We start from the raw sequence: 26,872 nt of genomic DNA, 5'->3' as shown, positions 1-26,872 counted from the left end.
GTCAAAATCTGAATTCAAAAGACAGGGTGATGTGGCCACTCTTTCGAGCATAATAAATATTCCAATTAAAAAAATGGCAATGTCACAAAGTCTGTATCTAACAAAAAGCATAGTTGTTCTAGGGGTTTCAAGTAAACTGCAGATGCAGATAAACAAGTCAACAAGGGCCATTACATTTCAAACCTCACAGATAAGTTATTCTTAGAAAGCAAATAATTCTGATTTGTTTTTTTTCTAATAGTAATACTTTAAAGTATTCTGCATAAGGAGCTATTTATTTTGGAAATGAAAAAGAATTCATCTAAGCCATTTTTCTAATCCTTGGGATATACAGAGTCTCATATTTCATTTACAAGTTTTAATTTAGAGATCATAAGAGTACCAATCAAGTGACTCATTACCAAGTGATCAAAAGCCAAATGTTAAATCTGACTCACTTGTTGCAAAAATGGAAATTCCAAATTCAGTTGCATAAATTTGTTTGACTCTAATGTTTAATCAACTGTTTGACATTTTTTATGATTTTCCAAAGCAAATGATTCAAACCCAAAGAGGACATATTGCCAGGATTACTTAAAGATGATTCAAATCTTAAATCCTAAAACTTCAAGGCCAACTTCTGTTGCTTTTCTTTAGATTTTCAAGAGAATCATAGATTTTCTCGTAAAAAACCTAACTGGCCTTTTTTGATGGTAGATTTTACTAATCTATGTTTGCTCACTTTGACATGCATTTATAGCACAGCCTTTACATATTTCCACAATTGCAAAAACTTCATAGTATACTGCTTCTGTCTAAAATGAGACAAAGTATGACATTCACCATTTTGCTTAATGGTTGAATGGACAGAAATAAAACCACTCAGGGCTGTGAATGTTTGATGTTCAGTGAGATTTACACTCTAGCTTGACAACTTGTACCTGAGCCATGTAACTCACATTTATGCCTTAGCACAATTACAAACTACTTCATGCCAAACATCTCTAGGATCATTGACAAATAACACCTTAGAGAGTTGATTCCACAAATACTGGCAGTCCTTAGAAACCATCCCACCCACAAAATAGAAAAACAGATGGCTGCTGTGAAGGTTAAAGCTTTATTTCAGATTTTTTTTTTTTTAATCAGAGTTGAGTTTTAACTCTCTGTTCTCTATGGATAAATTGAAATGAAAACTGCTTTCTTTGGGAAGAAATTTTCATTGGACTTTTATTTTCCTAAAGCCCATGTCAAGGGAAAATTACTTTAATATCTTGGAGACTGCCTAAAAAAATATAATGAACTTCTATTTTACAAATGAAATAATTTTTTATATTTATAATATAAAGGAAAAATAGTCAAATAATCATTATCCAACATTAATTCTAACCACATTTTAATCTTTGTTAATTTTTTCCATCAGAAATTTTACCTTCTCTATTAATGCAAAGAATGAGAGACTCTTTCCTTCTGCATATTTCATAGCACAGTGAAATGTATTATTATATCAAGCAACTGGATCATCTTCCAAAAGCTATGCCTTATTAAAAATTCTACCAAATTTCCTATTGCTTATAAAATGAGACAAAATATAAAACTAATAACCAGGCAACCAAGGTTTGCAGCAATACTGATGTTTGAGTTCTCTTTTAATACGTTACATTTTGTCCAGATTGTGTTATAGTCTATACTATAAGGGCCTTGTTTATATTTTCAAGTTCATCCCCATGATGTCTTTATGTTATTATCTCTTGACAGAATGCCCTCACTCCAAGTTGAATATGTAACAGATCATCTTTCAAGGTTCAGGCAAACCAGTTCCTAAGTGCGGGATTGGCAGAAAAGGATTTCATTCTTTTGGGCATATATTGGTGACTTCTATGCAAACATCACTGATTTTTCTTTCATATAAGGGTCTTGTAAGCATGAAGAGTTATAAAGAATAGATTAATGCAACTGAATATTTAATCAGAATTATTTTATTTTAACTTAGTTAATTCTATCTATTCCTCCACTACACTAGGAAAGAACAGAAGAGTTACTTTCTGGATATTCTTGATGTGATTCTAGTTGAATTTTATCACAAATGGTTCAATTGAAACGATCTGCCACTGTACTCTCTCTGCATATAAGCTGAATTGCTCCTGTAGAGAAATGAGTTTTTTTTTTCCTCCCCCAAATGGGGTTACTCTAAGAAAGAGGAGGAATACAAAATGTGGGATATGCTTGCAGGCAGGAATAGATCTCTCTTACTAGAGGTTAGTTGGAAACATGAAACATGAAAAATGAAAGAAAATATAATCCCAATTTTAGTTTTGAGTAAAACAGTTTATAAAACAAAGTTAGTAATCGCGATGTCAAAATGGATTCCTTGAGCAATGGGAATCTGATTTTTTTTTGACATTCTGCTGCTGCTTTTTAAAAATAAAATATCCACATGTCAACTCAAGATAGCAAGATATGGAAAGTAACTTGGTGTCTAAAAGTTGGATTCTGTTCTCAGTTCCTTTACAGTCTGGTGCTAGGCCCTTTAGGCATCCTCTAGGTATGAACCTCAATTACAAAATCATTTCTTTCTTTCCCCATCCAAGGCAGTCTTACACAAAATTGAGTGACATTCAATTGACTTCCCTTCAACTTTATAGAGCATTAAGCTTTTCCTTTGGGTTTGCCTCATTTCTTAGGAATGCTTATCAAGTTTTTGTTTATCCTTGCATAATAAAAACACTTTCTGCCTTTCTCAAAAGTATTTCCTATTCCATAACATTCAATTTTAATGAAAACTATCTACCCTCTATATAGAGTCCATAGACATCATATATTAAAATAAAAATATTATTATATCATATATATTCCTGAAGATTAAAAGTTCTCTGGATAGTGCTCTTCAAATATTCATCTGTGAACAACCTGGTGCTCTGGTCAAAATGCACACAGGTATATAAACATTATAGTCCACTGTGAATTTTAGTTAACACTTACCTACACTAACCAATAACATCTTCAAAACTAAGTATATCAAATATAAACAATAAGTATATTTCAATACACATTTAAACAGAAATAATAGTTTATGTCAAAACAAACAATTCCACAGAGCTCTAAGGAAAAGAACATGGTAGAGGATCCACTTAGGTGAGAGCTCAGTCTTTCTGTATAGGCTGTGTCACAAAGCACAGAAAGTAGAACTACATTGAGAAATACTGGAGTGAATAGATAATGCTGAAAAATTTGGAAATAACGTTTTGGTGAAGAGACATTAAGTTTAGCCATTAGACCCATGGTTACATAGGTTAAGTGGTCTGTCCATGGACATTGGAAGGAAAGTTACAAACACGACAGTCATTGTGACTCATGAAAATTAACATACAAAGAGGTTTATAAAGTTCATATGCCATAACTTCTTGACATTACATTTTTTCTTTAGTTTAAAACTTTAAGATAGTGTAAGGAATATTAGGCCATGTTGGTAATAAACTAACTTTTCAAGAGTCTGTTCAATTGTCGGAAAACAACCTGAGATTCAAGGCTGTTCCCATGTCCTTGTTTGGTTTGTATATGAACAACAAACAAAAAGAGAGTCTATAGGTCTCAGCTTTGTATACCCAAAGTAATAATTTTTCCATAGTTTTTAATAATTAATATTTATGAAGCCTAGCTTGAAAACTTTTCATTACCTTACAAAAGTACTTGAATTATAGTTATTAAAGTTCTATTGCATAAAGACAGAGTCCCTGATTTCAAGGAGCTTTCATTTTGAGATAATGATGACTTTGGTTGCAAAAAAAAATTTCCTGTCAATATTATGTAATATATTTTGGTGAACAGCTTTTCTTCATGCTGGGTTGACTGACAGTATTTTACAATTAGTCGGGTATTTTATTATACTTTTTAATTAGTACTTATTTGTAGCCCTAAGGTGATGCAAAGAAATGGCTTGGAAAAAAATTTTAAATCAAATAAAGGCAGGACACCAGGAGAGGACAAGAAAAACAAACACTTTTGCTTAGATTGTTCAGGCCATGTGTCATGTGTCATATAGTACACAGCAGAGTCTTTGTAAATGATTAAAGAATAAATCTGCAAATGAGAAAAAGATTGAAATAAGCTTATCTTTCTCTGTTTATAAAATTTTTGATTCTGTAAATGTGCCTATGTATATTAATAGCACCTTAGTAGACCTTCACAAAATTGATCATCATAATTTTATATGATAAGAAAAAAATCCTGTTTCAACATAATTTATTAGTTGACTCCAGAATTTATTTTGTTTTTCCCCTTGAATATAAAACTGAAAGCAACTTATTCAAGGTAGCATGTGAAAGGCCAAAAAAGTCGCAGGATATTGCCTACAATTTTATATAAAAAATACAAAAAAGATTCTACTCTACATTTCATTCAATTCATTTTCTTCTTACTCTCTCTCATTGCTTCTATTTCAAAAACACTGCTTTTTCACTCACCTTTAGCTTGCCCTTTGTGGCACAAATATTTATGGAGTCTGTTAAGAGTATATAAAGGAATTTGTTTTACTTTTATTTTTAATTGGAAGATAATTACTTTATTACTTTACAATATTGTGATGGTTTCTGCAATACATCAACATCAATCAGCCATAGATATATATATGTCTCCTCTCTCTTAAACCTCCTGCTAAGCTCTCTCCCTTCTAGGTTGTTACAGAGAGCTGGATTTGGGTTCCCTGTGTCATACAGCAAATCTCTATTGCCTATTAACTTTACTTATGGTAATGTATCTGTTTCGATGGATCTGACCCATAGACAGAAAAAGTACCATTCATTCAGCTATTGTTTATTTTTTTTAATGCCACACATTTAGAGAAACTGGTTATTTTCCTATCTTTGTTTAAATCAAGCAGCCGAGTCCTTAAAACACTAACACTATTTTAAAATTTAGATTTAGATGATTGTAGATTAAGGAGCTAAGTACAGTGAGACAGCTTCAAATTAATATACTTAATAAGATAGCTTTACCTATGCCTTGAGTTAAATTAACCAAGCTTACTATCTATAGTGAATTCAAGATTGCATATGTTCTTACCAGTAGACTGAATTTATATTTTAGCTGAAAAGATTAACTTTATTGCTTTTTGCAAAGCTCCTCATAGCTTCACCTAGCTTATCCAGTCCATTAGGCATTGACCTGCCACACTGAACTGAGCTCTGAGTTGAGTCGCTTTGCCAAAGGAAAACTGGACTTTAACAGAAGAGATAACAGCCATAAGCACACAACTTATACATATGGAAGAGCAATAAACATTGAAATTGGGACAAATAATAAAAGCTTCCCAACGTGGAAGGTTGTTGTTGAATCCCTAAGACACATATATCTTCCATTAGAGATTTCTTCTCTTTATATTTAGTGACTGTACAAACTTTAATACAAAAATAATAATGCTTTAAAAATTAAATTTTTACATACAATCAAACCACACCAAATTTTTTGACAATAGAGTATGTGGAGATGCTCTGAATTATATGAATGAAGGTTGTATGTATCTACCTATTTACTCCCATCTCACTAATAAGAGCTGTGTGACTATTTTTCTCAATAATTATAGATGCCATATGTCTGTTACAAAACTGGGCTCCTACAGAAGATACCGCTATTGTCCTATTCTCTTCAGTGATTCTGGGTTGGTCAAATATCCTAGTACATATAATTTACTATTGGAGACGACATACTACTGGCTTTGATTTCCCCAGTTTATGGATTTTTAACCAGATATTAATAACAAGGGTCTTTGGCATATTATTACTATCTTGATAATTTCTAAGAAACTTTTACATAAAAATTTTTCTTAGTTGTCTTATAAAGTTGAACCTTTAAAATCCAGTGAAAATCCCCAGTTTAACATGTAAAGAAAAAGAAACTCTCCTCACCCTCTGTATGTGGGAAGACCATACACTGTAAGGAGGCTTTTAGGAGCATAGTGTTAAATGTTGAGTAAAATATGTTCCCTACAAAGACAGTTCAACTGTACTGCATCCAAATTTTCTAATTCATTTTCCTCTCCAGTTTAAATACATTGATGCCATCTGTCACAAAATAGTAGGCAAATATACTCCTATCATCTATGTCTTATCTTGGTGAGGAAACACTTCCCATTTCTCCAACAAAAGTCACTTTATAATTCCACTACTGTAGAATTTTTCCAAGTCATCTGAAGTTGCAATAGGATAATTTTGCATTAGTTTAATACTGGCCTCATGGAGAAGGCCATGGCACCCCACTCCAGAACTCTTGCCTGGAAAATCCCATGGACGGAGGAGCCTGGAAGGCTGCAGTCCATGAGGTCGCTGAGGGTTGGACACGACTAAGCGACTTCACTCTCACTTTTCACTTTCATGCATCGGAGAAGGAAATGGCAACCCACTCCAGTGTTCTTGCCTGGAGAATCCCAGGGATAGGGAGCCTGGTGGGCTGCCGTCTATGGGGTTGCACAGAGTTGAACACGACTGAAGCAACTTAGCAGCAGGGAACAAAAGATTTTCTTCAATTGACATGGTGATTTTGTGGCTAATTTTATTCTTTCTTTAATTTTCTGTGTTATATGTATTTCGGTTCAGTTCAGTCGCTCAGTCGTGTCTGGCTCTTTGCGACCCCATGAATCGCAACATGCCAGGCCTCCCTGTCTATCACCAACTCCCGGAGTTCACCCAAACTCATGTCCATCGAGTCAGTGATGCCATCCAGCCCTCTCATCCTCTGTCATCCCCTTCTCCTCCTGCCCCCAATCCCTCCCAGCATATGTATTTACTAGTCCTTAATTACCATAATCTCTAGGGCAGCACTAGTTCACCTCAGGAGAATGTCTTTACATCAACTTTATGAATTAACAAATATAGGAGAAAATTAAAATTAGACACAGAAATATTCACAGCAAGATATAAAGAAGTAGAGAAAATAAATTTAAGTCTTCAAATTTGGGGGTTGGTTAACTTAATGATTCTAGCAAAGCTGAGGCCAAAACCACTTTTTGTCTTTCGACCTTTAAAAGTCCTTTGAATAAAATCTTTATTGTCGAATTATATCAATAAGCATTTACTTTTTATTCAATTTTCTTTCTAGTTTCAATAAAATATCTTTGAGATAATTAACTCCCTTGTGATTCTAAGAAGAAATAGATTCTTTTAAGTATCAATATTTTCCAGAAGATAGGCAAATAAACCTCACATGTAATTAAGGAAAATATTAGAACACTAGGATATTCACAAAAAGAGAACTGATTTTAAATACACATTATAACTACTCTATTTTAGGAGGTAGCTCAAAAGAACAAAAATGATAAACTTGCAAACTGGTATAAATTTATTTTATTAAACTTCCTCTTTTCAATTATTTATGTATAAATATAAAATAGTGTTACATTTGGATATTTCCAAAAGGCTTGAAATATTTCCTTCTCTTGGATGTGCAAAACTATGATAAAGGCAAGAGTATGAGATTTGGGGAATTATAGGCTTAAATGTGATATAATTTGTTTTGTTTTGTTTTGTTTTTGCTTAAAAAGGTTTCTTATAGCTCATATTTTAATTACATTCTTCTATAAAAAAAGCATTTTTCTGTGACTATATTATTATAGAATGTTACAGTTGTTCTAAAAATGGAATTCTGAGTCCTTCCTCCCTTCTTTGGTTGATTTTTTCTTAACTCTGGACTTTCTTGAACAGAATCATAATGAGAAAGCAGAGAAGTCTGTTGCTAAAGGAAAAAGCAACATTAAATTTTTGTTTTAATGCTGAGTGGGAGTCTTTGACAGCTTCATGTTTTGGCAAGACATTTCTTCTAAACCTGCTGAAAATGTATTTTCTTTGGTGTGAGAGAGGGATACCAGAAATCAGTGGCAGAAGATACAAGAGACAAGTAAAAGAGAGGGAAAAAAAGATTTTTTTAAGTTTTTTTTTGATATATTGAACAAGGGCATTATACTTTGTTAATGTATAAAGGAAACTATTGCTTTCCACTTCTTTTACTCAAGGATGGGTGTTTCATCCCTTCATTTAGAATAAAAGTCAGACTATGGGCATATCAATATCACAAGGGAAACATTAGGTGATATTTGTTTTATCTCCTTCCAGGCTAATTGCTTTGTCCAAACATACAGTGTGAAAGCAATGTTTAGGTTAAGGTAGAACTCAAGCTCTCTGGTTGGAAAAAATATATATAAATGTTTGCTCTGAAGCTGAAGTTAAGAGTCAATAGGTAGAGTTTTACTAACAACTCTATTAACACAATTATTCTGAAACAGAATTTCTTATACCCATGTAGAGTCATCTATTAATTATCAATGTGAAAATCTGCCCTTTGCAATGTTTAGGCAATAGCAGGCTGAGAAACAACTTGGGGAACCACGCTCTGATTTGGAATGAACATGGGGAAATGGTAGAAAATATCATAGGAAATCCTCGAGGAGAAGGAAGGTGATAAAAGTAGTATCACTAAAAGATGGTCAAATGAGCTCAAAGCCAGTATCATACCAGAAATTCATACCAGATAATACTCAAATTTATACCAGAAATGAAACTTATATCTCCTAAGTTAAAATCCACAAGTCAATAGAGAAACATTCAAACAGGATCTATTAGGTAATCAACTAAAAGATTCTCCTCTACGGTTAAATCAATTTTTATCTAATAATAACCAGAAGGAATGGACACGGCATATTATTTACAATATATTTTATAAGGTAGCTTTCTCAGATAAGATCCAAACTACTAATAATAAATCACAACCAGTAATGCTATAAAACCTCCATCTCTCTTTTAACAACTGTAAGCCTGTCATGTGAGGATGGCAACACAGTAAGTAACGGGGATTTTACTTTGGCAGCAAATACGTGTGTTCATATGATTCTTACCTGGCCGCCTTTAGGCTGGTATTTGATGTTGTCTGTGGATCCAATTTTGGATTTGACATTCTTCAGGTCTGGCAGTGGTTGGTTGATAAGCCGAAGCTGTTTGGGAGTGGCAGGAGATTTCGGAGGCGTGCGTATAATGGCGACTTTCTTCTCACTGGGAACCAAGATGGCCGACTTGGGGGTTCCCGGTGTGTGAGGGGTCCTGGGGTAGCTGGGGGTTCCAGGGGTGCCTGGGGTGCGTGAAGAATAGCTTGGTGGGGTGCCAGGAGTGATGGCGGTTGATCCAGGGGTAGTGGGTGTGGAAGTGCCACTTTTTCCTGCTCTGCGAATTGGCTCTGACCCTGTATTAAAACCGAACCCAAACCACAGTGTCAGAAAGTTCTCCCCCGAGACATCCCTTTTCCCATCCATTGTTAGAACTTATAATTCATCTAATTTCTAAAGGGTTTAGGATATTTACGAATTACAACAATGCTTGAAAAGGTGAGAATCTCGTATTTTTAGGTTCACAAATTGATGACCTTCTTTTGAACATGCATTGCTATCAATGTGAAGATAATACTTGGGTTTTCCTGATTTATTCTGAATTTTCATTATGATATGTCAAAAATATTTTCTACTTGCATGATCATTAAAGCATATGGATCTGCCTTTAGTTGGAAAAAGAGTCTACATTTAATATTCTTTGTGGACTCATATAAACTGAAGACTCTTTGAATGATGTGTGGATTATTTATTCCTTTGTGCAGAAAGTTTATTCCAAGATCCAGGTGGATATACAACACAAAACAGTGTATTTAGATCACATGATTTTGGCCTGTGTAGAAAACTATTTAGCTTAAAAAAATCTAGCTCTCTCTTTTGAAAAGTGGGATGTTGCAATTTATTCACAGTCAATCTTGTACCTGATTGTGTTTTATCCCATACTTTCAGTATTAGTTTGCAGTTTGGAGTCAAATCAATAATCCCTCACTGTCTATTATACAAGATGCTGTAAGATGCATTTGTTTGCCTCAACTTGATGTTACCCTCATTTTATCATTTAACTCTTTCCCCCATTTTCCTATGCTATGTTTCTCTTTCATATTATCTTTTAAAATGTGTGCTTAAATGCCATTTCAAATGCTTTTTTAAAAGAATAATGATATAAAAAAGAGGACACACCTTAGGAGACTCTCATTAAAATAGGAGATTCTCACCTTTTCAAAGAACTTTTGTGAATACCAAACATTTGATAACCAAACATGCGCATACACAGTAGATGCAGCTCTTGTTATTTCTTACTCAGTAATAAGGACATTAAGGCTCATTTACCCAGATGACATTAAATTCTAAGACAGATATGATACTCAGCTTCTTAATATATGTTGAACTTTCCTCTTAAATTGAAAAGTCTTTTCTCTTAAATTAATGCATTGATTCCAATAATAGAATACTGACTTACATTGTTTATATTATACAAATTCTCTCACTTTTAAAAATATTTTATAGAAAGGGCATGATTTTTAGTTTTTACTGCTAAGTATGTAACTCTGTGGGGCTTTCCTGGTGACTCAGTGGTAAAGAATCTGACTGCCAAAGCAGGAGATGCAGGTTGGATTCCTGGGTCAAGAAGATCCCCTAGAGAAGGAAATGGCAACCCACTTCAGGATTCTTGAAGTGAATCCTGGGAATCCCATGGACAGAGGAGCTTGGAGGGCTCAGTACATGGGGTTGCAAAGAATCGGACAGGACTTAGTGACTAAATGACAGCAATGTAACTTTGTAAAATCAATGAATCTTCTAGAAATTTTGAGGAGGATAAAGATATAACTCATCAACTTTAAAATCAGTAAAGTAGAAGGAATCCTAGAGTCACCTGATATAATTCATCATCAATGTAGAAAGTTCTTCCTGAGAAGGGGGACAATTATAAATAATCTTTGCTTAAATATTTACAAGGAGTAAGCTTAAGTCTGCAGACAAAATAAATCTACCCATGCTCAGTCTCCTGGAGAAACAGAACAATTCTATTCCTCTCTCAGTGAACAGTTTTCACATATCAAAGGAAAGTTGCCCTGTGTCCTTTTGGTCTTTTAGTAGAAGGGAAAGACATAGGTGAGGCTTCAACGGAAAATATGAAATGGGATTTGAGAAGAGTAAAGTGATAAATTAGTGATTTTTATTGCTTTCCACAAATATGACATTTCAAGACCAGGGTAATACAATCACATTCAACTTGACTTTTTGTAGATTCCTGGCTACAAAGTTTGTTTATGGGCCAAGGTTTTGATCTTGGTTTGAGCCAGTGAGTATGTTCTGAAAAATCTCTTCAGAAAACTTATTTCTCCCTCAAATGTATTCTCCATCATTTCATCTTTCTTGAATATCTCAGGTCTTCTGGGGAGGGGGATCATACCTTTATTCTTTGTCCCTCTACCTAGCACTGGTGTCTTTTGTTGGGCCTGAACACAGCAGAAGCTCAACATATTTTCTTTTTTAATGTTACGAACTTGATTCAAAATTTCTCTATGTATGGAGGTACTTTTTACTGTAATTGAGGCTGAGTTGAAGCAATATTCCAGATATACATAACAATATTAACTAAAAGAAATATTTAAGAGTTATTTTGTGACTCAATGCACATGAATCTGAGCAAACTCAGAGCTAGTGAAGGACACAATAGACTGATGTACTATATACAGTCCACGAGGTTGCAAAGAGTTGGACACAACCTAGCGACTCAATAGCAACAAGAGTAAATGGCTTTATGTTTTGAATATGTAAAGGATGAAGGTTCTGTGTTATATCTGGAAAATGAGAAAAAATCAGTCACAAGTATTAAGAAGCTCTTAATACTGCTGTTCAATAGATATCAATCCATTTTTATTGTAATAAATTATATTCTAGTCATCAAAAATGAAAAATTTGAGTGTTTCCTATGTGTTCTGAAATAGAAAAGATTAAATCTAAGTTACTAAAATGATTCAAAAATATTTATGAGTTACTCTATTACAGTTTGTTCTTACTTATCTTGTCAATTCTACAATGACAATGTCTTTCCCTCCCTTTCGGCTAAATAAACTTCTTGCATAGCATTCTTTCAAATCTTTTCAATAGCAGTACAAAATGCTAGAACATTCCCTTGTGCAGTTAAGGAATAGTAGTGTTAGTTGCTCAGTCGTGTCCGACTCTTTGTGATTCCACAGACTGTAGCCTGCCAGGCTCCTCTGTCCATGGGATTCTCTAGGCAAGAATATTGGAGTGGACTGCCATTCCCTTCTCCAGAGGATCTTCCCAACCCAGGGCTTGAACCTTGGTCTCCCGCAGGCATATTCTTTACCTTAAGGAGATGAGATGGGAAGAGGCAAATTGCTTGTTCTGCTAATTGTCCCTATGTCTTTTAGCTATTGCTATGTAGGGATAAAATATTATCAGAGTATCAGTTATGTTCATTACCAAATAATACAATGCCATATGCTTATGAATGTAAGTAAAGTTAAAAAGTCAAAACAGAGTTGGCTCAGGACATAAAAAGCAATTTCTATAGAGGTGGACACGACTAAAGCGACTTAGCATGCCATTTTAAAAGCAGAGCACAGTGGCTTAAAGTTGGGATTTGTGTGAGAAAGTGCCATTTTGCTTCCATAGCAACAAACACAAGTGCAGTTCAAGGTGCGCCTTTGGGGAACACTTGGTGCCTTTGTGTTGGCTCAGCATCCCTGGGGTTATTGTTGATGCCCAATTCTAACTCCAAATATTTGGAGTTAAATTCTCCTCTCTGAAGATAACTCACTCTTAAAGGTTTTCTTTGCTAGTTCATTTGAATACTTTATATGCGTTAAGGTGAAAAGAGTTTTAGTGATTTCAAAGTATTCCTGGCATGTATTTCAAATGATATTAATGCTTCATGAATCTAAATGTTTTGGGACACAACTGCTCTCATTATAATAAATACTTTCATTATAGGCAAAAAAAAAAAAAACCAGTTTAAGTCATACAAAATAGCCACATTTGGATTGCCCACATTGTGGGGCAATTACTATTAAAGACTTAAAAAATAAGTGCTGAAATCAACTGTAATGTGATAGTAGTAGCAATTTCCACCACTTTCATAGGGATTTTAAATGACAGATATGCTATTCTCCAAATGTTTCTATCATTTTGTAATAGTTTCTAAATGACAGGGATACTATTTTCTGAGTGACTCTACAGAACAATTCCCTAGTACTAAATAAATATAGAGAAGACATTAAGAGGACAGGTTGTGAATTTATCAGTAGGCTGAAAACCAAATTCAACCACTTATTAGCTGTGTAGTACTGGACAAGTCTTTAAAAGGTCAGTTTGCTCATCAGTAGATTTAATAAGGTTGTTAATACCTGACCATCAGCACTTTAATTGAATTGACTGAAAAATGTATCTTAAGATTTCAGCGTCTATAAATGATTAATAAATAGTAGCTATTTTTGTGGTAATAGAAACACATTTATGAAAATAATTTGAATTACTAGATAGTCTTGGTAGTAACACAGTATGTAAGTGAGTAATGATTGGAGCATTTTTATATTCTTTACATAAACTGTGATAATTGCTGAGCATTACATTATGAAATCAAAAGAAATTGAGACTATCGCACAGAACATGCTATGTTTACAGCTTCACTGGAATGCAAAGTCAAAGTCAAAGTCAAAGGGAAGTCGCTCAGTTGTGTCCGACTCTTTGCAACCCCATGGACTGTAGCCCACCAGGCTCCTCCGTCCATGGGATTTTCCAGGCAAGAATACTGGAGTGGGTTGCCATTTTCTTCTCCAGGGGATCTTCCCGACCCAGGGATTGAACCCAGGTCTCCTGCAATACAAGCAGACGCTTTAACCTCTGAGCCACCAGGGAAGCCCCTATTCTTACCAAATTGAGCAGGATTCTTGATTTTGATTGTTGATTTTTCAGTTAGTTTTTATGACTTGGTATTCTAATAAAGGTTAAGCTTTCATATTTAAAAAAAACTCTGACTATTGCTTTTCTATGCTAATTAGTCCTTTTGAATTATCTTTTTCACTTTAAACTTGAAAGAAGAGAAAAACAATCCTGAAAATGACTTAACTTCAATCCTATTTAACCAATAACAAAGTAGTATATATTCATTTTCTCCATCAGTTGTTTTGACTCAAATAAGTGTTTTGGATGCACTGATAGTCTGAATTTCTGATTCTTAGGGCAAATATAATCCGATGTAAATACAGGCTGTATTTGAAAATGTAAAATATAAGTATGTTATAAGCTACTCCACTTAAGGTTTAAAAACTGAATGAAAAGGAAGCCAAACCAAAATAAACCTACGAGTGGTCCGCCGCGCAGAAGAGGAGATAGAACTGTTGAGAGAGAAGGAGTTCTCATCTCTGTCTCCTGAGACACCTCGGCGAGGAGGAAGGATGGAGGAAGGTCTCGGCAGAGAAGAGCGCTTCTCTGGGCTCTTGGTAACTCCATCCTGATTGGAGAAAACAGAACGACGTTGGGTTCCCGTGAATCTTCATATACAAAGAGGTTATATCGCTCTGGCTAATTATCCTCCTGGGCCAATAGAGGAATTTCTTTTAATCCACACTACTGACTTGTACATATTTAATAAGTATTTCTGCTTTACAACTTAGAAAGAGTTCAGAATACAAAAATATATTATTTTGGAGTGAATGCTAAAAATTGACTGTGAAATTCAAAGTCTAAGTGATAACATGAGTAAAACCGTGCTGAAGTAGTCTCCAGGTAATTAATAATTTTACTGACAAGTCTTCATCAGCATGATACTGTATCACTAAGAAAGGACTGGCAGAAGGGCACTGTACGCACAGTATTTAACTATGATCACTCCTGTATATAGTGCACTTATGTGACAAGAACGTTAAGCACTTTACATTCATTGATTATTTAATTTTTATCCCAAAATATTATATGCATTTTAGAGCTGAGGAAACAGGTTTCAACAGTTTATGTAATTTTTGTAAGAATCACTGAATTGGGATGTAGCAGATTTAGTATTAAATCCTGATGTTTCTGATGCTGAGCCCAAACTGTCTATTATATTTTATGTAATTTGGTATCCTTAGATTATATGTGTCATATGTAATATCAAATACATTTTGTTTGTATTTGAAATTTTATTAAATATAAAATAATAATATGTACTGTATATCTTACAAAAACACAACTTCCATTTTTTAATGATTAAGCTATTTATAACTATTGAAACATTTAATTGATATCAGTTTTTTAATAGGGTATATTGTTTATATGTCAAACACTTTAGGACTGAAACTCTTGGCTTTCAGACATTTACTGAATTGCGTCCTTCTCCCAAATTATATTCCTTTCTGCACCTTTGGTTGGCTTGCTGCCTTACCTTGTTCCCTGATTCTGAGTATGGTAAGCGGTCTGTGGAGCCCGCTGAGGTGGGCTGTATGAATAAACTGTCAGAAAATGTAGCCCTTTTAGTCGCGCTAGGGCAGGCTGAGCTGCATCTTGGGGACTTTGTGCTACCCTGTAAGGCAGGAATCTTTGACAAGGTAGAATTCTAGCCATGGAAGAAAACAAACAAAAGCACAAAATAAACCAAACTATGAAGTAGAAGGAAAATTAAAAAAACATATAAACATATAAAAAATTAAATGTCTACTTTTAATAAGAACACATGATAAATGGTTATAATCAATGACAGACATGTATATTATGTGAGAACAAGAGATTTTCAGTGAATACCTCTTTTTAACTGGAACTAAGAATATTCAGAAAATGAGAATATAGATTAAAATATTATTTATAAATTCTATGTATAAGGTCTCTGGTTAAGCCATAGAACTTATAATGATACCATATTTGGAAAATATCTTGAGACTCTACTAGAATGATTCCTTTAATAAACACAGCACTTAAACGGTATATATAATCAATATTTTGATTGCATTTCAAGAACTGTAGAACAAAGTATATTTCAATAACTGTCAAACAAGTATATTTAAGGCCTAATAATGGAAAATATATTTTTAAGCTGAGAAAATGTATTTTTAGGTTGTCTACACTGATTCCATCAGAAAATTGCAGATTTTAAATACAATGAGTTCATTTTATGAGTTAAATGCACACCAGGGACCAAGTTGTACCACAGAATTAGAAACATTTTTATGTTAATAAATCACACATTTTCTATGATGTGTTATAAATTCTAAAAATTAAAGTCAGCACTGGCTAGACGGCCCATGAAAATCACACTTTCACAGGTGTTGATAATCCCTGGGGAGACTGTTGTCAAGTACAAGTGTAAGTGCTTTGGATGTATGTATATACACAGCTTTTGGAGAAGGCTATGCTAGCATGCTACATGTCTTGGGGGGAGACTGTTAAAATACAGACCAGTATGACAAAGCCGAGGAGGTTTTAATCTTCAAATAATTAATATTATTTAGCTGTTACAATAAAAGCAATTAAAACTAACGTTTCTAATCTCAAGTTTTAACCTTTGTAACCACTTTGACATAGACATAAGTATTCACAGATTGCACAAATCACTTCTTGTTTTACAGACCCAGCACCTTAAGTGGGAAGTGTAACTGGGTCAGCATAAGTCATTCTTTTTTGATTGACATTATCCACAAATAAGCAAGTTTCAAAAGTGTGGTATAGGAAAGAAAAGTGAAGTAACTGGATTGGCTTAAATGATGAAAGACATCTACTAATCTCATGCTAGATACAAAACCAAAATAAAAGGAACAAACAAACAAAAAAATCTTAAATGAGATGAAAGATTATATTGATAGATCAGGTTCACAATAAAGATCAGTTGAAAAATCGGAGAGAACTGTTCTGATAGATACAGTGAATATCAGAGGTAAATAAGAGTTAATCTTGGGATTTTAGGAAACTATAGGAGGAGGATGAAGTTATAAGGAAAAGGAGAATAAATTAGAAAAAGTTAGAAAGAATGGTGGTCTAATCTCTCTTTGTCAGAAGATTGAGATGGGCATTTACAAGGAAAAAAGTTAGGTTTTGTTTGGTTTCTGTACAAGTGTGGGCACTGAATGCTAATTCTTGTTGAAACACATTTATGAAAATAATTTGAATTACTAGACAGTCTTGGAAGCAACACAGCATGGTAAGTGGGTAATGACTGGAGCCATTTTTATATTCTTTGCATAAACTGTTACGACTGTTGACCATTACATTATGAAATCAAAAGAAACTGAAGCCATTGCACAGAACGTGCTATGTTCACAGCCTCACTGGAAGGCAAATTCTTACCAAATTGAGTAGGATCCTTGATTTTGATGGTTGATTTTCTAGTTAGATGTTAAGACCAGAAATTCTAACAAAGGTTAACCTTTCATATTAAAAAAAAAATCACTGACTGTTGCTTTTCTATGCTAATTAGTTCTTTTGAATTTTCATTTTTACTTTAAACTTGAAAGAGAAAAAAATATATTCTGAAAATGACTTTATTTTAATTCTGTTTAATGGATAACAAGGTAGGAAGTATTCATTTCTTCCATTAGTTGTTTTGACTCAACTGTTTTGTACCTACTGATAGTCTGAATTTCTAATTCTTAAACACAATCTGTTTTTAATACATGTTTTATTTGAAAATGTAAAATATAAGTACTAAGGGGTTTAAAAAACTGAATGAAAAGGAAGCCAAACCAAAATAAAACCAAGGGACTTGAAAATTTCTTAAAGGTTTTGCAAACAGGGTATACTTAAAAATTATTTTTATAGTCAGGAGAAAACTCAGACTTACTTTCTGTATCTGCTCCTAAAGAGTTCTACTTTTTAAATAATAATAATAATCACCACTGCTATTTATTGAAATAAATATGTTCTAAGAACTATAGAGTGCTTATTATATAGGAATTTTCACTCTTCCCCTTATTTTTGGCAAATTAAGACACAGGAAGAAAAAGATTATATATAGTTAATAAATGTTCAAAACTTAGATCTGGTTTGTTTCATAGCCCTGCTCTTAACCACCACAATACACTAGTCTCCATTAGAAATAGAAGGTAAAGAGATGTAAATCTTGAAATAACAGCGTGGTCAAAGAAAATTACCAATGCAATAAATGGATTGCCTTATTTTCAGTAATATGTCTGAAAACATTTATACAATAATCAGATATACAAATAATTTTTTAACCAACATAAAGCTCCTTGGCTTCAAGAGGATATAAAAGGTTCTGCTGTCACAGAAATGAATTCCTGTTTTTCATAATAAACAAAAAGTAGAAGTTTAAAATTTTATTAGATTTTAGAAAGCTAAACAAAGAATTGTGATTTACATGTTATATATTATGTCTAAGACCCAGAACATTGTGATATCACTCAAATTATTTGTCATAATTTTAAAATTCACTAGATTCCTTTTTTCCTTTCAGTAAGAAAGAAAGAAACACTTTGTATTGTCTTTGGTCTTTTGAAAGTTTAAAAAACATGATTAATAATATAAAAAATAAATTTGCAAAATAAGAAATACAAAAGATTTATAAATATAAAAGAAGCTAAATATCATTAATACACCAAATTAAAACAACAAAATATTTCATCTCTATCACTTGTTAAATAAAGAAAAAGCAATATCTAGTAATAATGAATACAAGCATGTTCATATACAGCTGGAGCACATACAAGTCTAGAACCTTTCTACAAGACAGTTGTGCAGACTTTCTTCTTGAAACAATGATTTCACTATTATAAAACTACCAAGGAAATGTATATGGACACATTCAGCCAAAAAAGATTTCCACAGTAATACCACCAAAATAACAGAAAACTTTGAATACCAAATAATAGGAAACTGATAAAGCATATCACTGTAAAAATATAAAATGCATTATATAGTCATTAAATGATGTATAAGAATGTTTAATGACATAGAAAATTTTTAGTGAATAATTAAAAAACTGATACACATCTTTCATCTTTGTTATTAAACCTATAAATATGTAGAAAAATTAATATCTTGCATCAAAATGGTAACTGCAGTTATCTTTAGATAAGGAGATAATAATATATTTTTACTTATCTACATTGTTTAAAATTCTCACATTCTTAATGTATAATAACAACAATGAAAAAGTGCTGTAAAATATAGTGTGGTGTTGATTACAATGGTTTATCTTGATTCTATGAAAAGCAAATAAATTGAGTTCTTCCATTTTTCTCCATATCATTGTGGTGTTTCATATGTTTCTTCTTACTAACAACAGAGGCAGCCTTCACCCCAGCTCTACCCTCACTAGCTACCATCACATTCCAGAAGATATCAGGACATGCTCGAATGCCATCGAGAATCATGCTGGGTGAGTGAATGATTTAAGAGAGTAGATATCGAAAATCTAAATTTTATCTAAAATTATTAAAACACTACCACTAATACCAAAGGGAACTTCAAATAAAGAATAAGGAAAGAGGTATTTTACTCACAGAGACTTTGTCCTTTGCCTGTTTAAATACACTGGGAGCCTGAGCTGATTCAGCACCTGCTGCTGTTGAAAGAGGAGACACAAACAACCCCACACTTAGTGGCTAAAGATCACATAAATGCATTTTTCATACCTTTTGGATATTCAGTTCTGTCAACAGACTAACGTAAAGTGGATTTTGTTTACACTGAGACTCAAATTCAATAATTAAAGAAATCTGAATAATAACAATATTACAGCATGTGGCTCCCACTACAGTGTGCTAATTACTATAACCCAGTGTTTACCAAAGCACAGATAAGCACACCAAGTAATTTTCTGTTACCAGTGTACCCTTAAATTACTATAGATCCTTTAGAATGGAAATCACAGGACAGTTATCCGAATGCTGCAGAATTTAAGGAAAAGGGGAGTGTTTGGTTCTAGGGTGGGCATCACATAAGAATACTCACAGAGATTCCCAAACCTTCTTTATGTAGCCACTGGCATATTTCTGCATTTTATATTTTAAACTATTACAGTCTGCCAACCCCTTTTCCTCTACACCCCTGGCATTTCATAATAGTAAGACACATTTGTTTGACATGAAATGTGCCACATGAGAAGGGAAGGGAAGAAAAATAGCTTGTCAAGAAAACAGGAGAAGAATTTCAAGTTCAATAAAATAGACCATGTTCTACACATGCACTTCCTGTATGAAATTATTACCACATCTGTTACTGTTGTTTTTCTTGCTGCTGTTTTATACCTCTGGTTTCAATTTTAAACTCCATTATGTCCGGCATAATTTCTGTTGACAACTTACCTGACTTGACTTAACTATTTTCACAATTGAACACAACCCTTGTGTTTGGGGAAATTATCCCTATTTAACAATTGAACTTAAAAAATAAAAAGCTGGTGTGTTTGCTTTAATTTTCTTTCGCAAGAGAGAAATTCTCAGGAAAAAATACTTATCCTTATAAGCACTCCAAATGAGTTTCAAAAAGGTTTCTCATGCCATATGCAGTTCTAACACAAAAATAATAGTGGCCTACAATATGTTCTATGCTATTTAGGACTGGCTAGTAAGATTATTCACAGATTCTGAAACTGTTTTTTCAAAGAAGCAGTGCAAATTATGGCTCTCTACTATTTCTATAATTTAGCTCATGTTTCTGTGACATATATGCTTTGGTTTAAGTCAGCGGCACTCATTTGGTGTATGCCTTTAGTTTGAGTATCTTAATATCTGAATAAAAAAGAGCAAGATCCTAACTTAGTCCAGAGGTCTTAAATTTCCTTTAATAAACGAAGTAAAAAGGCAAGTTACTCTCAGTGTGGCAAATTGAATACCAATGACACGTGGGTACTTCATCAAACCATTTGACACTTCCTCTGAAATTATACAATCCTAATATAATTTTCATCTTTTCGATGGCATATGGGATTTTTATGCCCAAACCAAGAGATTCTGCCCGTGGAAGCATTTTTCTAAATAGAAAAATTCCAAGTTTAATGAAAATGTACTAAGTGAGATATAAAATTTAGAGATGTCATGTTGATTCATAATTCTTACTTCCTCATTCTAAACTTTCATCATCAAGGTTTGTGTATAATTATAAACCTTCTACTTTCAAATCCTGCCTCATATACTAGTTCTTGAAGGAAGTACATGAGATACTTCCTATATGAAGAACACAAATTAAAAATGCTTGAAATTTTTAGCAGCTATCATAAAACATCAATGCCTTGATATTCTTCTTCTTACAAGGGTTAATGCTGCTGCTAATCCTTTAAAGCCATCCAAAGATTTACGTAAAGGCACTTCTAATGTGTATATAATGGAATGAAAAATATTGCTTTCTGACTCAAGCTCTGATACCTTCCTTTGTAAACTGCAAGTGTGCCATTTAATCAATACTAAAATAAAACATAATTAAGAGTACCCTAATATGATTATACATTTCAAATATATACTTTGCACTGAAATTGAGGAACAGAGTTTACATTATGGATATTACATAGGGGCTTTTATTATGATTTGTAACATGTTTTGCTCCTTATTCCACTGCTTATTTAAACAGTAAAAACAAAGTACATTTGAAGACAACAGAACAATAAGAAGATAGCAAGATAGAAAATAAACCTAAATTCTGAGCTATTTGGAGGAAGGGGTTTATTAAATTTATTAAATTTTTGACTACTACATTATAGTGGGGAATTTAGTATTTTAAATCCAACACATTTTAAGAAAATTCCAAGGACAAAATGTCAACCAAGAGATGCAATATTGTCAGAAAGCCTAGCTAATTTTGGATATGAAAAATAAACTCTGATGGGATTACCAAACAGTTTCTTTTTCCTTTTTTTTTTCCTTTCATCATCGGAAAGCAAAGTAATTTTCCAACCACAATTTTATCCCAGATTTGCTTCTCATTCTCCATCTCAAAATCCCTATGCATTCTTGGTGGTCCTCAGTAAATTCATCAACATCAGTAACAGATTTGGCAGTAACAATATAGAAACTAGGACAAATACGTATGGGTTTAAGCATGAGGGAGGTAAATAAGCAAAATAATGAGAATGCATACCACGGTTATATTCATCGCCATCGTCTAACCAAACACACAGAATGAAAACAGGAATCCCCAGAACGTGACACTAGAGCACAATGCCAAGATACAATCACTGTTAAGTCTGAGCATGACAAAGAAACAGATGGTCATGACCTCTTCTGTAGGGAAGGGGATAAAAAAAGAATAATGATACAAGACACTTAATAGCGAAATTGTTCATGACTGCTGAGATTCTCGGAAGAAAAACAAAATGAAGCTGCTAAGGTAATGAGATAAAAAAAAAAAATACATGTCTATGTTTGCCAGCCACATTGCAGAACTGAACAGTCACCTGTCGTTTTCCGCTTAACACAGGAGAGATGAGTTGGTCTAGTATATTTGATAGCAGGTTTTAAAATGAATTTCCTGGAGGGAGAGTGGGCCTGAACTTCTGTTTTTTTAGCAAGTTCAGCCTTCTTATAAACTGCTATGAATAAGAAAACACAGAAAGCATACCATCAGGAGAAGAATACACACTTGGAGCAAAACCGAACAAAATTTCATCAGTCATTAGTTACCACGGTTAGGCAGTTTCTTCTACAAAAGAGTAATAATGAATTACTTCAAAAACATTGATAAAGAAGTGATTGTGAAATGAACCTTTTTTCCTTCTCACTTCATCTCTGGAGACTGTGCTAGGTTCCTTTTTAGCTATTTTTCTTTCAGGAGTGGAAATTCTGCCTCTCCCGGTTTTAAAAGGCTTTTCTTTTCTATGTTTCTCAAGAGATGATCTCCGAGCTTCCTTTTCAGCTTTCTCCTCTTTAGGGATAGTTTCTAACTGTTCTGTCATGATGCTTCTATCATCATCTGTGGATCAGAGCAAACCATGACAACAACAACAACGACAACATTAGTAACAAATGTACAAAATCCTCCATCTGTCTAACAAAATGCAAAATAAGAGATAAAGGGACATTTTAAAATGTCTAAAATGGGAAAAAAAAAAAAAAAAACCAAAAACGTTTTTCTACTAGGATACTGGATTTTACTTGGGAGTAGAAAATTGAAAAATATAATGCACACCTTGAGTGTCCACCCAGAGGCTGTCAGCATCCATGATGGAGTCATCAATGGTGGTTTCATCTTTGTAATCCTCGTAGGTTTCTGTCTTATATTCTGAGAGTCCAACCTCTTCTCTCTCAGGGGAAGCCGGAGCCTCTGGGGAACCATCCTTGGGTTCAGCCTGGGCTTCAGCTGCCTCTTCTACTTCAAGTTCTTCCTCAGCATGGGGTGAGGGTCTCCTTTCCACCTCGGGCTGCTCGAGGGCTGCGAAACGCACACTGTGGGCACCTGACTCCCCTTCATCAGTTGTGGTTTGCACGACGGTGATGAAGTCGTCCTCGATGGTCACGACAGACTCAATCACTCCTTTGTGCTCACCAGGACAGGTCTCCACAAACTCCTCCCTGACACCTGGGGCACCCAGGTCGGTGATCTGAAGGGTGTCTGAGCGGAAGAGCAACTTGTCATATTCTCCCCGGGCTTCGATCTCTTCTTCCTCGCTCTGAGCCTCTGCTGGTTCAGCTCTGGCAGCTTCAGGCAACCGCTCGGTAACATCAGAGGGTGTGATGGAAATATCTGGGGTCTCTTGGCTTTCTTCTTTTGGTGGCTGAATAAATTCCATCTGGACATCAGCTCTGTCATCTGCGGCTACATCAGCCTCTGAAACAACAGGTGCACAGGGTATTTCCACAGACAATTTGATGGCAATCTCGTCTTGAATTAGAGAAGATTCTGGGGAAGTTTCCTTCTTGCCCTCATCGGCTTTTAAGGACTCCATGGTGAGGCTTTCATGCTCACCGCTGGACTCATAGGATTCTTCTTTGTCCACAGCCTCCTGGTGAACCAAGTCAGGCTTAGCCACCTTCTCCTTGACTTCTGTTTCACTAACTTTGGTGCCTTCTTTCAAGTGGCTGGACTCAACACCCATAAATGCATCTACCTCCTGAGGGGCTGTGGATGAGGGGGCGAGGTCCTGGGTAGCCTCAAGTTTAAGCTCTGCTGCCTCTCCAGCATCTACGTGTAGCCCTGAGGCCATCTGTCCAAAGTCACTGATTTTAATATCTAACTGACCTTGTTCAGCTTTCTTCACAGCCAAATCCAGTTCTGGTTCAGCTTTTTTGGACGGTTCTACCTCAGCTACCTCTGGCACTGAACTAAGACCTTTCTCTGCTTTCTCAGCCATGACAGGTGATGCATCTTTAGAGACTGTCAGTTCTCTGGCTGAAGCTTGCTCCTGGGTCACTCCTAATCCAAGAGTTTCAACTTCATCACCAGCCTCTTCTGTTTCCTTGGCATGCTCTTTTGAATCAGCATGTTCTTCACTTTTCTCTAGGACAGTATCCAGCTTATCATTGGCTTTCTTCTCCTGATCAAACTCCCTACTCAGTCCTGATTTGTCACCAGAGATAGGTGGGGATGCTTCCTTCTCAGCACTGACTTCATCTTTTACTCTCCCGGCAGCTGCCAGCTTGACTTCAATTAATGAAAGATCGGTGGCCAAATCTCTTCGTGCTTTATCATCAGTGCCTTCATAAAAGGAACCACTCTCCCCAGATAAATTCTCACTGTCTTGAACAGGTGACGGGAGGGGGACTGTGTATTTATTGAACACACAGTAGCCCAGGTCTTCGAGTTGACTGTCAGTTTTAACGATGATGTGGTTTTCATCAGTGACCGGGGGCAAGCCAGTGCTACTCTCCTCCACCACAGTCTCTGATGGGACTGATTTTCTCCTGGCAACATCAGTGTCTGCACTCACGGAAGCTAATCTTGACCGTGTGCCTGCCAGGTCTAGCATTTCAGGCAAGTCAGGAGCCATGACAGTACCATTTTTGTAATAATCTTTGGCTAGGAAAGGCGACTCACATGATGTCTCGATTCGGGCATTTTCCTCTCCAGTATCTTTTTCTTCCTTTACCTGTTCTTTTTCTTCTTTGCTTTCGGTTGGGAAGCAAGGGGCTTTGTCCACGGCAGGTGTTGTAGCTGGAAGGTAATCATCTCCTTCATCCATACTTCCACTAGTGTTGGTTAGAATGTCAGAAGCCAGGGGGGAAAGATCATGCCCTCGACCGAAGTTAAACCCAAGGGCTATGGAATCCAGGCAAGACATGGGCAAATTGATGGACATGCTTCTTTGTTCTATTGCAGACCTACCACCAAGTCCTAAACTCCTGCTTAGCGTTAGATCATCCTTATTCTTACTGTGGAGATCCCTTTTCTCTCCGTACACTTTTGGATCAATAGTGAACATTCTTTCTTGGGGAGAACTGGGTTCTTCTGGTAAGTCAGATGGATAACTCTGTGCGAGAGTGCTATACCCTGCTTCTTGTGCCGGAGCACTGGGCTGGGGTTCTTCTTCTGGAAGTGCCTTGTCGCCATCTTTATGCATGGGAGACACAGTATCAAAAGCCTCTTGGGCACTTTCTCTTGTGTCACTTAGTTCATAGTAATCACTGCCTGGCTGGATGCTTTTGGTCACTTCTTCTTTCAAGGCGGATGTTTCAAAGTACTTGGACATTCCTGACTTGTCCTCATAAAATGGCATGTCAAGTTCAGCTGATGTTACAACTCCAACTCCTTCTACCTTATGATCTTTGTCAGCAACTTTTTCTTCAAAGAGCTCCTGGGTGGCACTCTTTTCACTTAGTGCAGTTGGTTCAGTCATGACTTTTTCCAGTGTCTGAGTGGTCATGGCTGAATCAGTAACTGCTTGCTCCAAACTTACAGGGAATGAGTCCTGTTTTAATATATCTGTGGGAGGCTCCTGGCCCTTCTCTTCTTTTTTGGAGTAAGTGTGTTCGGTGGAAGGTTGAATTATATTTGTTTCTTCATCTATCAATTTTGGGGGTTCGCTCTCTTTTGGCATGGCTTCTTTGTCAGAAATGGTTGGTTTTTCTTCAAGCTTTAGGTGAGGTTCCTTTTCAGCAAGTGTAGATTCCTGTCCACTGAGGGTGGGAGTCTCTTTTATCTGCACACTCTCTTCCTTTATCATCCCTTTCTCTTCTCCTGAAACTTTCTCTGGGACACACTCTTCCACAATTGAAACGTGAGCATCTTTGGGTGCAGCAACTGCCTCTGAGGCTGGTGCTTCTGCTATTTTGTCAGGTTGATCCTTCTGGGGCTCTTCAACTTTAGAACTATCTTTGGCAGTTGCTGGGCTATCAGTTTCTTCCAGAGATTTTTGGTCATCTGGCTGTAACAGGGCGGGAGCAAAGGGTGATGCTGCTGCAACTATTTCATGCTTTGAGATGTCAAAAGGAAGAGTGAAGCTTCCACCCTGAAAGGGACTCGGCATGGGAGAATCAAATTGTTTCCCTTCCCATTTTGGGATATCCTCAAGTACATCTTTTTCCTTCATGGGTGTTAGAGGGCCAGGAGATACAGGAGCAACTAAACCCCACTCGTCCTTTTTGGCTTCTGTTGGCATTTGGATGAACCAGTCCTTCTGCTCTTTTGCAGCTGTGGGCTCTGCAGGAAGGCCAATATCAGGTACCACTAGGCTTGGTTCTGTCTTGGGTTTTGTATCTTCTAGGCTGGCACCAAGAGTGTGCCCAAACAGAGTGGGAGGTGCTTTTTCTTCTTCTATGCCTTGTACGTCCTTTTTATCAGGGGAAGTTTTAGTTGTTTCCAGCTGAGAAACTAAGGCAGCATGCTTAAGGTCTTCACCAGGCTTACTTTCTGTCTCTGGTTCCTTTTCCTTCTTGTCTAGTGGCTCGGCTGGAGAGGGAGTCAATTCCTGTTGATCATGAAACTCCATCTTCGAGGCTGTAAGTAAACCTGAAGTAATTGGGTTGATTTTTAAACATAATAGGCAAGGGCTTTCAGGCAGTAAGCTTAAAATTATTTTTTGAAATGGCAAATGAATGGTAGGCTTGAAAGAAAAACTATGAAACATGCAAGCATGCTATTCATTTAAAAATTAAAATGAAAATGTCAGGACTGAGATACATTTGTATGATTGCTACAATAAAC

The 26,872-nt window shown here is 35.4% G+C and overlaps 1 protein-coding gene across 43 annotated transcripts in view; it reads right to left on the bottom strand.

Annotated features, from left to right (window-relative positions):
• Positions 1-26,872, bottom strand: part of MAP2 (microtubule associated protein 2) — a 301,176-nt gene that overhangs the window by 12,357 nt on the left and 261,947 nt on the right. For 12 of the 43 annotated variants that reach the window (XM_025278148.3, XM_025278150.3, XM_025278147.3 and 9 more), the window contains 7 exons: positions 22,922-26,677; positions 22,499-22,705; positions 22,191-22,325; positions 19,303-19,364; positions 15,237-15,407; positions 14,180-14,327; positions 8,861-9,201 (listed from right to left, as the gene is read on the bottom strand). In XM_025278148.3, coding sequence (XP_025133933.3) covers positions 8,861-9,201; positions 14,180-14,327; positions 15,237-15,407; positions 19,303-19,364; positions 22,191-22,325; positions 22,499-22,705; positions 22,922-26,677 — 4,820 coding nt within the window. The remainder of the gene's footprint in view (positions 1-8,860; positions 9,202-14,179; positions 14,328-15,236; positions 15,408-19,302; positions 19,365-22,190; positions 22,326-22,498; positions 22,706-22,921; positions 26,678-26,872) is intronic. The other 31 variants (XM_044937718.2, XM_044937722.2, XM_044937731.2 and 28 more) reach the window with 13 other exon arrangements.

This window comes from Bubalus bubalis, chromosome 2, assembly GCF_019923935.1.
Source record: "Bubalus bubalis isolate 160015118507 breed Murrah chromosome 2, NDDB_SH_1, whole genome shotgun sequence".
In the NCBI taxonomy this organism is placed as follows: domain Eukaryota; kingdom Metazoa; phylum Chordata; class Mammalia; order Artiodactyla; family Bovidae; genus Bubalus; species Bubalus bubalis.
Note: the sequence above shows the minus strand (reverse complement) of the source record. Positions and strands in the feature narration are given on the sequence as shown.